The sequence below is a fragment of the Bos taurus genome, chromosome 19 (assembly GCF_002263795.3).
Source record: "Bos taurus isolate L1 Dominette 01449 registration number 42190680 breed Hereford chromosome 19, ARS-UCD2.0, whole genome shotgun sequence".
NCBI lineage: Eukaryota > Metazoa > Chordata > Mammalia > Artiodactyla > Bovidae > Bos > Bos taurus.
The window spans coordinates 39,753,342-39,767,961 of NC_037346.1; the positions used below are offsets into that span (position 1 = coordinate 39,753,342).

General features: G+C 37.5%; 2 protein-coding genes across 6 annotated transcripts in view; both read right to left on the minus strand.

Annotated features, from left to right (window-relative positions):
• FBXL20 (F-box and leucine rich repeat protein 20) overlaps positions 1–14,620 on the minus strand; it is a 105,409-nt gene that overhangs the window by 15,932 nt on the left and 74,857 nt on the right. For all 5 annotated transcript variants that reach the window (XR_003030626.2, XM_024979915.2, XM_024979918.2 and 2 more), the window contains 6 exons: positions 14,430–14,504; positions 13,164–13,258; positions 12,623–12,691; positions 3,670–3,765; positions 1,964–2,090; positions 547–621 (listed from right to left, as the gene is read on the minus strand). Coding sequence is in view for 4 of the 5 variants with exons in the window: in XM_024979915.2 (XP_024835683.1) it covers positions 547–621; positions 1,964–2,090; positions 3,670–3,765; positions 12,623–12,691; positions 13,164–13,258; positions 14,430–14,504 (537 nt within the window). In the remaining variant the exon portion in view is untranslated. The remainder of the gene's footprint in view (positions 1–546; positions 622–1,963; positions 2,091–3,669; positions 3,766–12,622; positions 12,692–13,163; positions 13,259–14,429; positions 14,505–14,620) is intronic.
• On the minus strand, positions 5,549–6,010 carry LOC132343066 (large ribosomal subunit protein mL53). Its single transcript, XM_059878529.1, has one exon. It carries the CDS (start codon positions 5,988–5,990, stop codon positions 5,652–5,654), a length of 339 nt encoding a protein of 112 aa, XP_059734512.1. The 5' UTR covers positions 5,991–6,010; the 3' UTR covers positions 5,549–5,651.

The following is a 14,620-nucleotide window of genomic DNA, read 5'->3' on the forward strand; positions in this document are numbered from 1 at the left end:
TGTACCGTCACTGTTCTAGGATCCTGAATAGTTTCAGTTAATTCTACGAGCAAAATCCAAAATCAAAATCTTTTTTGTGATAGACACAAAAAAGTTGATAGTCTAAATAAACAAATCAAATGTAAACTATAAATACTAACTGAGAATAATTTAAAGGGTATACTTTGCTTGTCATCTACTTATATCAGTGGTCCCCAATAGTCATGACTGATAGATCTTAAATTGATGTGACTGCAATTAATTTACCAAAAATATTTTAAAGACCAAAGTTTATGAATAATTTACTTCTAAAAAGTAAGTTTTCCTAAGTAGAAGAGAAAGGGGTGGAGTTGTACTTGAGTTTACTTGGAATTCTGTATAAGCTACTCTCTATCTCATCTACGTCAAAGGCCCTAGGAGTGAGCAATGCTGAGCATGTAAAAAAGCATGATGTTTACTTGAATCCTCAGGGATGAAGTGGACAAACTGCTGGTCATTATGACTGAAACTCTTAACATTACTGAAATGAATTACTAGCACAAAAGAGCGGTTGGAAGGACTGCTTACTAAGCAAGTCTGCAAGTTCAAAGTCACCAGTTCAGGACAGTGTGCACCTATGTACTTGAGAGCTTCATCTTCTAGCTAGAAAAATTAAAAAGAGAGAGAAAAAACTATTACTGATATTGTTTAGAATTTTAAAACTTTAAAATCTTAAAGGTTTAAGAGTGTACATACACACACAGAGTGTACACATTCATCAATACATTTTAAATGTAGCTAACGAAGTTTCAAAGGATCATATAAAAGTGCAATTCATATGATTAGTACAGTTATTAGTCTTTGTCATCAGTTTGGGCCACATTAATTTCGTACCACCAAATCAAGGGAAAGATAAGCACTGCCTAGTGTTCATGGATATTTCTTCTGATAAATTAAATATTCTTCACAGAATTCTCCGGAAGGATTTTGAAACTAAAGTAACTTTCACATTTCTACACTCCATGTAAAGTTCCTTAACAAACTTTTGGGAGCAGGAGCTGAGAGAGGAATCTGCAGTTTATCTACTGCTGGAAGATCACTGCTATGAGTACAGTGCTGAGACCAGATGGCAAGTAACTTGACTATAATGATGCATCCCAATCAATATTTTTCAGGGTTCCATAAATAACCAGAAGTTCAAGCTGTTGTTTTAAGGCAGTCATACTTTCGAAGCTCTGTTTCAAACAATGGGAAATCCTCCCATTATGGTGAAAGAATGAGGGCATTAAAAGAAAAACAGAAACCAAGGCATGGTTTTAGCAACCTTTAATAAAAAAAGGGGGAATAAGAGCATAGCCCTACTTTGTCAGTCACTTCTAAACCCACTCTTGATCATTTCCTTCCACATGTTGTTACCATGTCAAATCCTTTTTTCCCCCACTGTAAAACACTGAGATATTAAAAATTTTAATGACAAAATATGTTGGATTTGTGATGTGACTGGCAGGAAATAAGCATCAACACTATAAAATGTAGGTTGCTATAAACTTTGCACATCCAGCTCAAGGTCTCAGGCAGTTGACAACCTAGCGTGTTTTCTTTTCAGATTAAATTACATGAAACCTTTCTTGCCAACAGCACCTGTTCTATATGATTTTCTCTCCTCATCTTTGCCTCTCATCAAAAATTTTATCTTTGGTCAGGTGTTAATTTTTCTCCTTTTTGGGGGGCCGGGATGGGGGTGCGGAAGGCCATGCTGCATGGCATGCATGATCTTAGTTCCTCAACCAGTGACTGAACCCACGCCCCCTGCAGTGGAAGCGTGGCGTCTAAGGAATTCCCTCTTCTACTTTTTCACTCTAGGGAAAATACTTTAATTTTTGGTAAGCATGGGTTTTTGGTTAGTAACACACAACTACGTATCTCTCTAGCCAACATCCTGGGCTGCCCACCAAGCTCATGGCGCCTCTATCAATCTAAAGTTAAGACAGGGAGTTATTATTACCTGTGTGCAGCCTTTTAAGAATAAGGCTTTAAGACCTCCACAGCCTCTCACTAGAGCTTGGATACCATCCTTGGTTACTTGGTCACACCAGGAAATGTTTAATTGCTCCAACAGTGGACATCCCTCACTTAGGAATAAAACAAATGAAACAAACATATGACTAAATCCAACTCTAAAGGCACCAATGTCTCATTTTATTGGTTATTCCATAACAACAAAAGGCATATTTATCAATGCTTGCGGTGTTCACGTGGGAGACACCACTAGGAGGACTAGCTCAAATCTACCTTAACAAGCTCAAGCACAATGCTGTTTTTCAGATATGTTAGATTTTATGGAGCTTTATACTTTTCAAAATATATTCTTTCTGCACTTATCACAACTTTAACAGTCTCAGACAAGAAATGGAAATTAAGTGATTCATTCATTCAAGTTAACAGAGTAATTAATGAAGAATCAGATTCAATCTCAAAGTTTTCTATCAAACAATTCAAGCACTTATCAAAGCATTAGTAATGAGGACATGGAAAATTTTCTTTTAAAAATTACAAAGGATCTGCAAAATTTTCTTTTCTGGGACATATATAGGGTATATTTTACACAGGCTGAATTTAGGATATATGATATTAGATCTCTGCCTTCTATCAAATACTATTTCATTTTTTGATTTAAACTACAGAAGAATTAACTATACATTTAAATTTAATTTACATTTAATTTAACTATACATTTAAACTATAGAAGAATCCCAAGCTTTAGGGCATTTTTTGGAAAATACTGCTTGGTTTTATAAAATAAAGCCAGGGATCTTGGTTCAAGTTCATTCTTCAGCATTAATAGTGTTACTTCAGGCAGTCACCTCAGGAAGTCTGCCAAAGCCTCTCTCAGACCAAGATTAGCAATAGTCCTTCTAAGTTCTCCTCAAATTGATGCATTCATTTTTACCCTGACACTTATTCCTCTGTACTAAAACATACTTAAGTGTCTTTTTTCTTCTTATAGACTCTGAGAAACTTAAGGATGACTTATTCAGTTACCTCCCATGGTTGAATCACAATAACTGGGATTCAGAAGTGTTTTAGATTTTATCTGGAAAGTGTCTACCTCACAAGATTTTCAAATAAATGAGCTCATTTACATGAAGTGCTATAAACTATGAACACTGTTATACTACCTTATTTACTATACCAACCAGCCTTAGATATATGTGTTCTTAAGTATAGAAGGAGCCACATTTTCATATTACTTACACTCTACTTAACTAAATTTAATTTCTTCTTTTAATAGTTTAATTCTTATTATTCATAATGTAAGTAATGCATGGGACCATAATCATTTATAAAAGGCTGATAAAAAAGTAAAAGTGCAAAGAGAATGGGCACTTCACCCTCCTTTCAAGAAATATCTTTTTGTAATGCAGTTTTAAAAATTACAATCACATTAAAACAATGAAAACCTACTGCGTGCTTACTACATACAGAATCCTGTGCTAAGCACTTCATTCATGTACAAACTACTATTCTGTTCAGAAATCCTAGTTACTGCTAGTCATTTCATCTGAATTTGTCCTATAATTTGGGCAAGTGGTAAAACAAAGGGTCAATTTTGAACCACAGTACATATCTATAAAACAAAAGTTTCTTTCAATTCCAACTTAAATAAGTATTTGTTCTGATTATTGGACATTCTTGTTATAAGAAATTTACCTCAGAGCTTTTAGAGACATGTTTGTTATTGATGTACAGGAAGCCAAGTCAAGGTGCCTGAGTTTGGAACAAAACTTGCTAAGGCTAGTACATGTACTGAAAAAGGAGAAAATAATAAACAAATATGAACACAGTCTACTAAGCATATAATAATATTATACATAATTTTCAATAAACAAATAAGAACACATCTTTAGAATTTCATACATGATTCTCAAGTATTACAAAAACTAAAATTTCCATACCCCAAATATTAATAAAAAGTAGTTATAAATCCAGGGATCTTTAACCTTGAGGAAGAGGTAGGTTCTCAAAGGATAAAAAAAGTTGTGCTGTGTATAAGAATTTGCACAGGGGGAAGATCGTTCTTGATTCACATTTGGAAACATTAATAGCTATTCACAGTGACTACATTTGTGCTGGTAAAAGATTTACAGGCATTTTGTAAATTCACAACACCAGAAAGCTAGCTAGAACATGCTAGCAAGTTGTGATACATGAAAACCAAAAGCTGTCTCTGCTCTTTCACTTAAATCTCTTTCTGTTCACGATAACCTTGTGCATGGCATTAACAAAATAATCAGATTTTTGCAAGGTATACTGAGGATGGACTAGTGTTAGGCTGAAAGAAACTAAGTTATGTAATACTACTGCCTGCTTTCCTTTATGAATTTGTTAAAAGCTCTTTTCTCACAGTGGTCAAGTTCCTCATTTAAATTTTTTTTTCAGGTATGGAAAATCTCAAATATACTCTCAAGACTAACAGAGAATGCACATATACCATCATTAAACTCTGACATTTATCAATATTCTACCAATATTCTACTCTCGCTATTTCATCTATTTCCTTTTTTTCCCTTGTTCCAATCTTTTAGAGGAAATCCCAGACATATTATTTCACCATATATTTCACCAAATATTTCAGACATATTTCTAACATATAAGGATTTAAATTCCTTAATGTCTGACACCCAGTCCCAGTCTGTGTTCAACTTTTCCCAAATGTATCATAAATGCCTTTGTCAAACTTCCTCTTGTGGTTTTCTTCTGCAGTTTAGTAATGAACACTCTTTTCTTGAACATAGCCAATCATCTCTTTCCTTGGTGAAAGGTCTGTCTAAGTGCTTAGGGCTTTTATCAGTTGATTAATTTTCTTTTTTTGGGGCCACATTGTGTGGCATGTGGGATCTTTGTTCCCTGACCAAAGATCAAATCTGTGCCCCATGCAATGGATGTGCAGAGTCTTGACCACTGGACCACCAGGGAAGTCTCAGGTCTATTTTTTTTTTTTTTCCCCAAACCACCACAGATCATGTAGTATTTATTTTAAAAATAGGCATATACGAGTACCCCTGCAGTTCAAACCTGCCGTTGTTCAACGATCATTATAGACAGTATGCAAGATTATCAGTTTTATTTTGGACAGAAAGTGTTGCTGGAATTTGGCGAAAATTGGTAGTAGGTACCCTGACTATATAGCACAGAACTTAAGATTAGAGCCCACCACAAATATAGGATTTAACCCAAGAGGACAGTTCAAGTCATGACAGAAGACAAGATGCCCCAAAAATAAAAGAAAGGAGAGTAGTACACCCTTATGGTTAAGACAAGGGACCGGAGAGGAAGAGAAGTTCCACAAGGAGTGTATTAAGAGTGGCAAATGCGACTGAAATGGAAAGATGAGGACTGAGAAAACAGCATTTCTAATAGAGTAAGAGGTACCTTGAGTAGTGGAAGGAAAAGCCAAATTCAAAAGGGTTAAGCAGTGAGTGACGGTAAGAAACTGAAATAAATTCAAATTTGTCCGCACCCCTCGTCTTTCCTCGTCCCATAAACATTGGTTAGGTTTGTAGTCACAGGCCTCTTCTTTTTTTTGGCATTCTGTGGCCCTCCAGATAGTGATATAAGTAATTAAGTTCTTCTTAAATAAGTGTCCTTAGCAGTCTTGGGTTAAAATCTGTTGACTGGTCTCTTTTGTGCTGTCAGCACCCGGTACTGGCGCTAGGCTTGTCCCTGCTCGCCGCCGCGCCCCTGGCCTGGATGTGGGAGGCGAAAGCAGTGAGCACTTCCTGGGCGGTCAGGTGAGCGCCACGCATAATCAAGCGATGCCCATCTCCGAACAGCACGTCCACGCAAGGCTCGGAGCTGTCATGCCTCACGTCCGCAATCACTGAGCAGTTGAGGTTCGTGGAGCGAACTTTATTGCTGCTCACCGCCTGGAGGAAGGAAATTGTCGATTCCACGTTCTTCTGGAAGGGGCAAGACTGAACCCGAACCTGCTTGACCGAGCGGAGCCAGAGCCGAGCCAAGGCCGCCGCCATGGTGACATCCGCCCCGGAAGGTCAGGCCTATTTTTAATTGGATTGCCTTGTTATTATTGACTGTAAGAATGTTCTCTGTATCAGTTCAGTTCAGTTCAGTTCAGTTGCTCAGTGTCTGACTCTTTGTGATTCCATGGATGCAGCACTCCAGGCCTCCCTGTCCATCACCAACTCCCTGAGCTTACTCAAACTCATGTCCCTTGAGTGAGTGATGCCATCCAACCATCTCATCCTCTGTCGTTCCCTTCTCCTCCTGCCCTCAATCTTTCCCAGCATCAGGGTCTTTTCAAACGTGTCACTTCTTCACATCAGGTGGCCTAAGTATTGGAGTTTCAGCTTCAGCATCAGTCCTTCCAACGAACACCCAGGACTAATCTCCTTTAGGATGGACTGGTTGGATCTCCTTGCAGTCCAAAGGACTCTCAAGAGTCTTCTCCAACACCACAGTTCAAAAGCATCAGTTCTTCGGTGCTCAGCTTTCTTTATAGTCCCAACTCTCACATCATACATGACTAGTGGAAAAACCATAGCCTTGACTAGACAGACCTTTGTTAGCAAAGTAATATCTCTGCTTTTTAATTTGCTGTCTAGGTTGGTCATAACTTTTCTCCCAAGGAGTAAGCATCTTTTAATTTCATGGCTGCAGTCACCATATGCAGTGATTCTGGAGCCCCCCAAAATAAAGTCTGCCACTGTTTCCACTGTTTCCCCAAATATTTGCCACGAAGTGATGGGACCAGGTGCCATGATCTTAGTTTTCTGAATGTTGAGCTTTAAGTCAACTTTTTCACTCTCTTCTTTCACTTTTACCAAGAGGCTCTTTAGTTCTTCTTTGCTTTTTGCCATAAGGGTGGTGTCATCCACTATCTGAGGTTATTGATATTTCTCTCAGCAATCTTGATTCCAGCTTGTGCTTCATCCAGCCCAGCGTTTCTCATAATGTACTCTGCATATAAGTTAAATAAGAAGGGTGACAATATACAGCCTTGACATACTCCTTTCCCAATTTGGAACCAGTCTGCTGTTTCATGTCCAGTTCTAACTGTTGCTTCCTGACCTGCATACAGGTTTCTCAAGAGGCAGGTCAGGTTATCTGGTATTCCCAACTCTTTCAGAATTTTCCACAGTTTGTGGTGACCCACACAGTCAAAGGCTTTGGCATAGTCAATAAAGCAGAAATAGATGTGTTTTTTTTTGGAATTCTCTTGCTTTTTCGATAACCCAATGGATCTCTGGTTCCTCTGCCTTTTCTAAATCCAGCTTGAACATCTGGAAGTTTACGGTTCATGTACTGTTGAAACCTGGCTTGGAGAATTTTGAGCATTACTTTACCAGTGTGTGAGATGAGTGCAATTGTGTGGTAGTTTGAGCATTCTTTAGCACTGCCTCTCTTTAGGGCTGGAATGAAAACTGACCTTTTCCAGTCCTGTGGCCACTGCTGAGTTTTCCAGATTTGCTGGCATATTAACTTTCACAGCATCATCTTTTGGGATTTGAAATAGCTCAATTGGAATCCCATCACTTCCACTAGCTTTGTTCGTAGTGATGCTTCCTAAGGCCCACTTGACTTCACATTCCAGGATGTCTGGCTCTAGGTGAGTGATCATACCATCGTGGTTATCTGGGTCATGAAGATCTTTTTTGTATAGTTCTTCTGTGTATTCTTGCCATCTCTTCTTAGTATCTTCTGCTTTCTCTATATATTCTTGATATATAATTTAATGCTTTTCAGTGTAGAAATCTGGTATTTCTTATTCTCAGTAGGTTTTTCATGGAAGCTTTTGATCATACTAAGGAAACTCCTTTCTATTCTTTGTTGCTTTTTTTCTGGCGGTGCCACTCAACTTGCAGGATCTTAGTTCCCCAATGAGGGACTGAACCTGCGTCCCAGCAGTGAAAGCACTGAGTCCTAACCATTTGAACCACCAGGAGATTCATAAATGAGTGTTAAGAGTTTGTTCTGTGCTTTTACTGCATCTAATGAAGCATCAGTTAGTTCTACTATTGCATAGCAAATTACCTTAAAACCGAGCAGCTTAAAATAATAATTATTTATTATCTCAGTTTTCATGAGTCAGGAATATGTGCACAGGCAGCACAGCAGGGTGACTTGGACTCAAGATCTCTCACAAGGCTACCATCAAGGTATACTAGCCACAGCTGGAACCATCTCAAAGGTCGCTAGATACTGATTCCCTTCCAAACTCATTTAGGTTAAGTGGAGGTTGGCAGACTTAAGATGACCCAATTCCAAGCTTCCCCATTTGGTTTTTGATAGAATTTAAGTTCTTGCTGGCTGTTGGCCAGAGACCTCAGTTTCTTGCCACATGGGCCTCTTCACAGAGCTACTCACAAGAGGGCAGAATGCTTCCAGAGCTGGAGAAGAAAGTAGAGCAAGATAGAAGACACAGTCTTTTTGGAACCTAATCTCCAAAGTGATACACAATCTCTTTTGCAGTATTCTATTGTTAGAAAATGAGACACTATGTCCAGTGTACACTCAAGGGGAGAAGATTACACAAAAGTGCAAACAGGAAGAGGCAGTGATTATTTGGGGGCCAGTTTAGAAGCTGCCCATCACAATGAAAATGATCCTGTGGTTTTTGTCCTTTATTCATTCCAGAGGACAGTAAATCTCAGCAGCTGCTTATTTTTGTATGTCCAGGAAGTCAAGAATGGTTTTGGTATTTTTAAATGGTTGAAAGAAAGTCAAAAGAAGATACTATTTTGTGACATGTGACATTAAACTATGTCTCAGCAACATGAGATAAAGTTTTGTTGGAGCAGAGCCATGTTCATTTGTTAACGTACTATCTGTGGCCACTTTGTAAAACACTGGCAGAGTTGACACTGACAGAGACTACAAGAACAACAAAGCCTAAAATATTTCCTTATCCAGCCCTATACAGAAAAGTTTGTTGTTCTCTGCTTTATTCTAATATTATGGAAAATTACATTAATTGATTTTCAGATGTTAAACCACACGTATTTCTGGGATAAATCCCACTTAGATAAGACCCAACCCTTTTATATGTTGCTGGATTCAGTTTGCTAATACTTTATTAAGTATTTCTCCATCTCTGTGTCTGAGGAATATAGTAGACTTCCTTTTATTGTGATGTTTTTGCTTGGCTTTGGTATCAGAAAAATACTGGCCACACAGGACAAGTTATGAATTATTCCTCTTTTACTTTATGAGTGAGTTTGAGTATTAGTATTCTTCCTTCTTTTGATGGACTCACCAGTGAAGTCATATGGGCCTGTGCTTTTCTTTTTGTGGGACAATTTTGAATTGTTGTATTTACTTCTACAGATTTATTCAGAATGTTAATCTGTACCTTCCCAGGAGTTGGTCCATCTCACCTAGGTTGTCTGATTAAATGTATTTATGATACTACCTGACAAACATTTCATCTTGTCTGCTTTTGACAATTTGAGTCTACCCTCTTATTTTCTTAGTCTAGGTTTATCAATTAAAAAAACTTTTTTCAATGATTACAGATTTTGTTACTGTTTTTGTTTCCTGTTTCACTGATATCCATTCTAATCTTTATTTTTTCCTTCTGCTTGCTTTGGGCTTTGCTCTTCTTTTTGCTAAGTTTTAAAAAAACTTTATGTATTTATTTTTGGCTGTGATGGGTCTTCGTTGCTGCATGTGGGCTTCCTTTAACTGGGCAAGCAGGGGCTACTCTTCGCTGTGGTGTGCCGGCTTCTCACTGCTGTGGTGTCCCTTGTGGAGTATGGGCTCTAGTGTGAGCAGGCTTCAGTAGTTGCAGCGCACGGGCTTAGTCAGTCTGCGGTAGGTGGAATCTTCACGGACCAGGGATCAAACCCTCATCCCCTGCATTGGCAGGCAGATTCTTAACCAGTGGATCACCAGGGAAGTCCTTTTCTAATTTCTCAATGTTGAAGGCTGTTACTGATAAGAGCTTTCTCTCTTTTCTCTTTTGTGACACAGGATTGCAGAGCTGTATTACTATCTTGGCCACATCACATTAATGGTGGTAGCTTTTCATTTTCATTCAGTTCAAAATTACATAGAAGCATGATGCTGAATTTCCAAAGATTCTGTTGAGAATCTCTAGTTTAATTTTCTAGTTCTGGTCAAAGAATATATTTTGAATGATTTTAATCTTCTTAAATTAAGACTTATTTAGTAGCCCAATCTATGCTCTACCCTAGAGAATGTTCCAAGTATGTATCTAAAGAATGTTTATTCTGTAATCATTGGGTGGAGTGTTCTATCTGCACAGTATGCATTTTTCCATCTGTTTACTTTCAACCTATTTGTGTATTTCAATCTAAAGCTTGTCTCTTATAGACAGCACAAGCTGGGTCTTGTTTTTTAATCCATACTGACAATTTGTCTTCTGGGTGAAGTGTTCAGTCTGTCCACATTTAATAAAAATTGTTGGTTTTTTAATCTTTTTTTTTTTTTTTTTTTGTGGAGGGGTGGAAATATGCTGCATGGCATGTAGAATCTCAGCTCCCTGACCAGGGATGCAATCAGCAACCCCTGCATTGAAAGCATGGAATCTTAGTCACTGGACCACCAAGGAAGTCCCAGTAAAATTATTGATATGGTTGCATTTTCTCTCCCATTCTTTTTCTTTTTGTTTCATGCTTTCCTTAAGTTTGTTTTTCTGTCTCTCCTTTACTGTTTTCTTGTATCAGGTATACTGTTTCAATTCCTGTTGATTTTTTTACCTTTTCCCTGAGTTATTTTCTTATAGTTTGCTCACAGAATACAATATGTATCTTAATTTACCACAATCTATTTCAGAACAGTAACTTAATTCTCACAAAAACATTAGCATTTTACTCCAATATGTAATGGTTCTGTTCTCTCTCCTTTGTGCTATTATTTTCGCATGTTCTAACATATTTTATATATTACTCCTATAAATATCATAGACCTATCAATACTGTTGCTGTTCAGTTGCTCAGTCATGTCCGATTCTTTGTGACCCCATGAACTGCAGCATGTCAGGCTTCCCTGTCATTCACCGTCTCCCAGAGCTTGCTCAAACTCATGTCCATTGAGTTGGTGATACCATCCAACCATCTCATCCTCTGTCGTCCCCTTCTCCTCCTGCCTTCAATCTTTCCCAGCATCAGGGTCTTTTCTAACGAGTCAGCTCTTCACATCAGGTGGCCAAAGTACTGGAGCTTCAACTTCAGCATCAGTCCTTCCAATGAATATTCAGGACTGATTTTCTTTAGGATTGACAGGTTTGATCTCCTTGCAGTCCAAGGGACTCTCAAGAGTCTTCTCCAACACCACAGTTCAAAAGCATCAATTTTTCGGTGCTCAGCCTTCTTTATGGCTGCCTTATTTAAGTTCTGGCAATTCTTCTTCAGTTCAGTTTCCCAGCAATTGTTCTTTCCATTTTAGTTATTCTTTGCCCAGCTTTGTGGGGTCTCAATATGTGCATATATAGTTTACTCTTCAGCCAAATTTATGAAGATTTCTGTAGTCTTTTTTTGAGTCAGCTTCCCTCTTTCCAGACACCTATTTGGTCATCCTGGTCTCCCAGAACTTTGATCTTTCTCTTCAAATCAGACAGAACTTTGTGCCCTGCTTGCATTCCTTCTCCTGTACCATTATCTCAAAAATGCCACCAAGCAGAAAGCCACGACAATCATAAGGCTCACCTCATTTGTTTCTCAGTTCTGCTCTGCATGTTGTCCAACATTTCAGACTGCTTGCTTTCTATGTTTTGTACAGTTTTAGAGCTGTTTATAGCAGGAGGGCAGTGACTGTTGTTATCAGAAACAGAGGTCTCCACTCTTGATTTTTGAAGTCTGTATCTTTTTTCTTTTAAACTATATTTAATATACTGCTAAAGTCACTAGAACATGCAAAATTCTGAACATTAACCTGTGGTTATTTGATGATTTTAAGATATTTAGATTTATGAATTTAATGTGCTTATGTTAAAAGCTTTTGTTTTTCAGAAATGCTTATTGTAGTAATGCATGTTGGGACTTCCCTGGTGGAGCAGTAGATAAGAATCCTCCTGCCAATGCGGGGGACACGAGTTCCATCCCTGGCCTGAGAAGATTCCACATGTTGCAGAGCTACTAAACTCGTGTGCCACAACTAGCGAGCCTTCACTCCAGAGCCCTCAAGCCTGCATGCTGCAACTACTGAAGCCCGTGCCCAGAGCCTGTGCTCTGCAACGAGAGGCCACCACAATGAGAAATCCCCACACCATAACAAAGAGTATCCCCCACTTGCCACAACTAGAGAAAGGTTGCTCAAAAGCGACGAAGACTCAGTGCAAAAAAAGAAATGCATATTTACACTGTTTAGGAATTTTTCACAAAAAGATAAAATGAATAAGATAAAAGAGTGGGGGTATAGAGAAAACAAAACTAGCAATATTACTAAATAATATCAAGTAACTTAAGTTTTATTTTAAATTTTGAGGCAGAATTTGAGCCAAATTCCAAAATAAGCTTCTTGTTCCATTTCTAACTTCTAAAGTTGCTTTCTCTTTCTTGAAACATCATTTCTCTATGAAACCAAAATGAAATTTACTAAATATATTTAGCAGCCTGCATTAAAAGCTAGTACAGGCAGGACATAATGGGCTATGACTTACCCTTCTAAAATATAAAATACTTACGCATCTGTAGTCTTTGTACACCCATTGAGATTCAGCACTTCAATGTTCCTACAGTTTTGTGCAAAGGTTCTTTATAGGAAAGAAACAAAGTAAAGGGTCTGAGGCAAAATGTGCACAATTCTCAGCATTAAAAAAATAATAGAAGATACAAAACGGCAAACCTGGATATTAGTACAAAAAGTCATTAAGTTACAAATAAATTAATTTTCAACCATAAACTTTTAAACATCAATCTTTTTGTCAACCAAAGTTAAAATTATCCGAGCTTGAATTAAACAGACAAACTTTACTCAAGGCTCCAAATGAACCATTTATAATATGGGGAAGCTGGTTTTTGTGGGGGAGCACATGTTCTTGTTTTATTCCCAAAACCACACATCCCACTACTGGATACTGGTATGATAAGCAATGAATGTGTATCTGGGTTCAGAACAGCTTAAGAATATGAAAACTATCCCAGCCTTTTCTGGGTGAGATGCTGCTGTGTCTCATGTTGTTCTTTACTTCAGTAAGATCAGTTAATGGGTAGTTATGTTTTTACCTTAAAGCATTGTCTCCTACTCCAAGACACCCACGAAGACTTAACTTTCGTAAAAAGCCCCCACACCTTTTTGAAATATTCTCCACTACCCGGCCCTGTAAAAAAGAGAAGATAGGTATACAAAAAGATAAGCCACCAAGTCTTGAAAAGAACATATTCTCATTATTAAAATGCTTCTAACTCGTTTAAACAACCTAATTAAATCAAATCAGCTTTCTTGGTCTATTTAAAATATGCCTAAACTCTACATTGTTATTTATTTTGTTCATCTTTAAGATACTTTGTATTTGAGGAAATGGTGCTCTGTAGTTCTTTTATGTCACTGTATTATTGTTTCGGTACATTTACTATAGCACTCTAAATACAGCAGAGACTCAATGAGCACTTAACAAAAGCTTGCTGAATGATTTTGTGGGTTATGTTGCTTTACACATTTACATCCATGAAGATAAAAAGAATTGGGAAAAACAAAAACCCACCATGTTGATGATACTTTCTGAAGATAATGGAAAGTTCATGTAAGGTTTCTTAAACTTCTTACATGAATCCTCAAGACAACTAAGCTCCATTAATATGTTAAAAACAAAAACAAAAACCAAAACCCAACCCAGTTGAAAAAAATCTAAACCTAAATCTTACTTAATCCTTGTAACACAGTGAGGAAGCTATGATTTGCACTCTCCAGATGAGAGAACCAAGGACCACAGAGTTAAAATTCAGGTTAAAATAACATAAGCTTAAGCCATTCTCCATTTGAGAAAACAGGCAATACTAAGGCTGAAATATGAGAGAGAAATGAGAAGGGAAAAAAAAAATCTTTCCACAGCAAAAGTAATCCAATACATTTTTCTGGAGAATGAAAGAAAAACTTATCTGTAGGCTCTCCTAGAACCCAAAATGCTCATCAAGAAGAATTTATGCAAATATTATGCCTCAGTAAGTTCTTAACTCCACTTATTTTTCCATAAACAGATATAAAAAGACTTCCTAAAAAGAGCAAACACAGGTCCATATTTCTACAACAAAAATAAAAACAAAAACTTAGTAATAAATAATTTACTATTATTTCAGTAAAATAATTTTGCTTATTCTCAAAAGCTGATCAAGTTCTTGGGGAACACTGCAGGCTCTCATGAAATTCGGATGCACTGAAATTAATGGTTTCTCTCTCCAGGGAAAGGAGATTTATATAGCTGAGGCTAATTTGTTCCATGCTGTAATTACATTCTAACAAGAGAAATGGGGCCACACACCACATAATTATACCTCAATATCCCTCTGGAAATCAAACAGGTCAATTCGCTGCCAGTTACTGCCATCCAAAGCTAGAACATTCCAGGCCTATTTTGAAGAAAAAGACACAAAATGAGAAGCTAAAATGAAGGGAAAAAGCCAGTGAAGTTCAAGTTCAAAAATCAACCTAATAATGATTGAAATTGTCCAAAAAAATGTCTCAG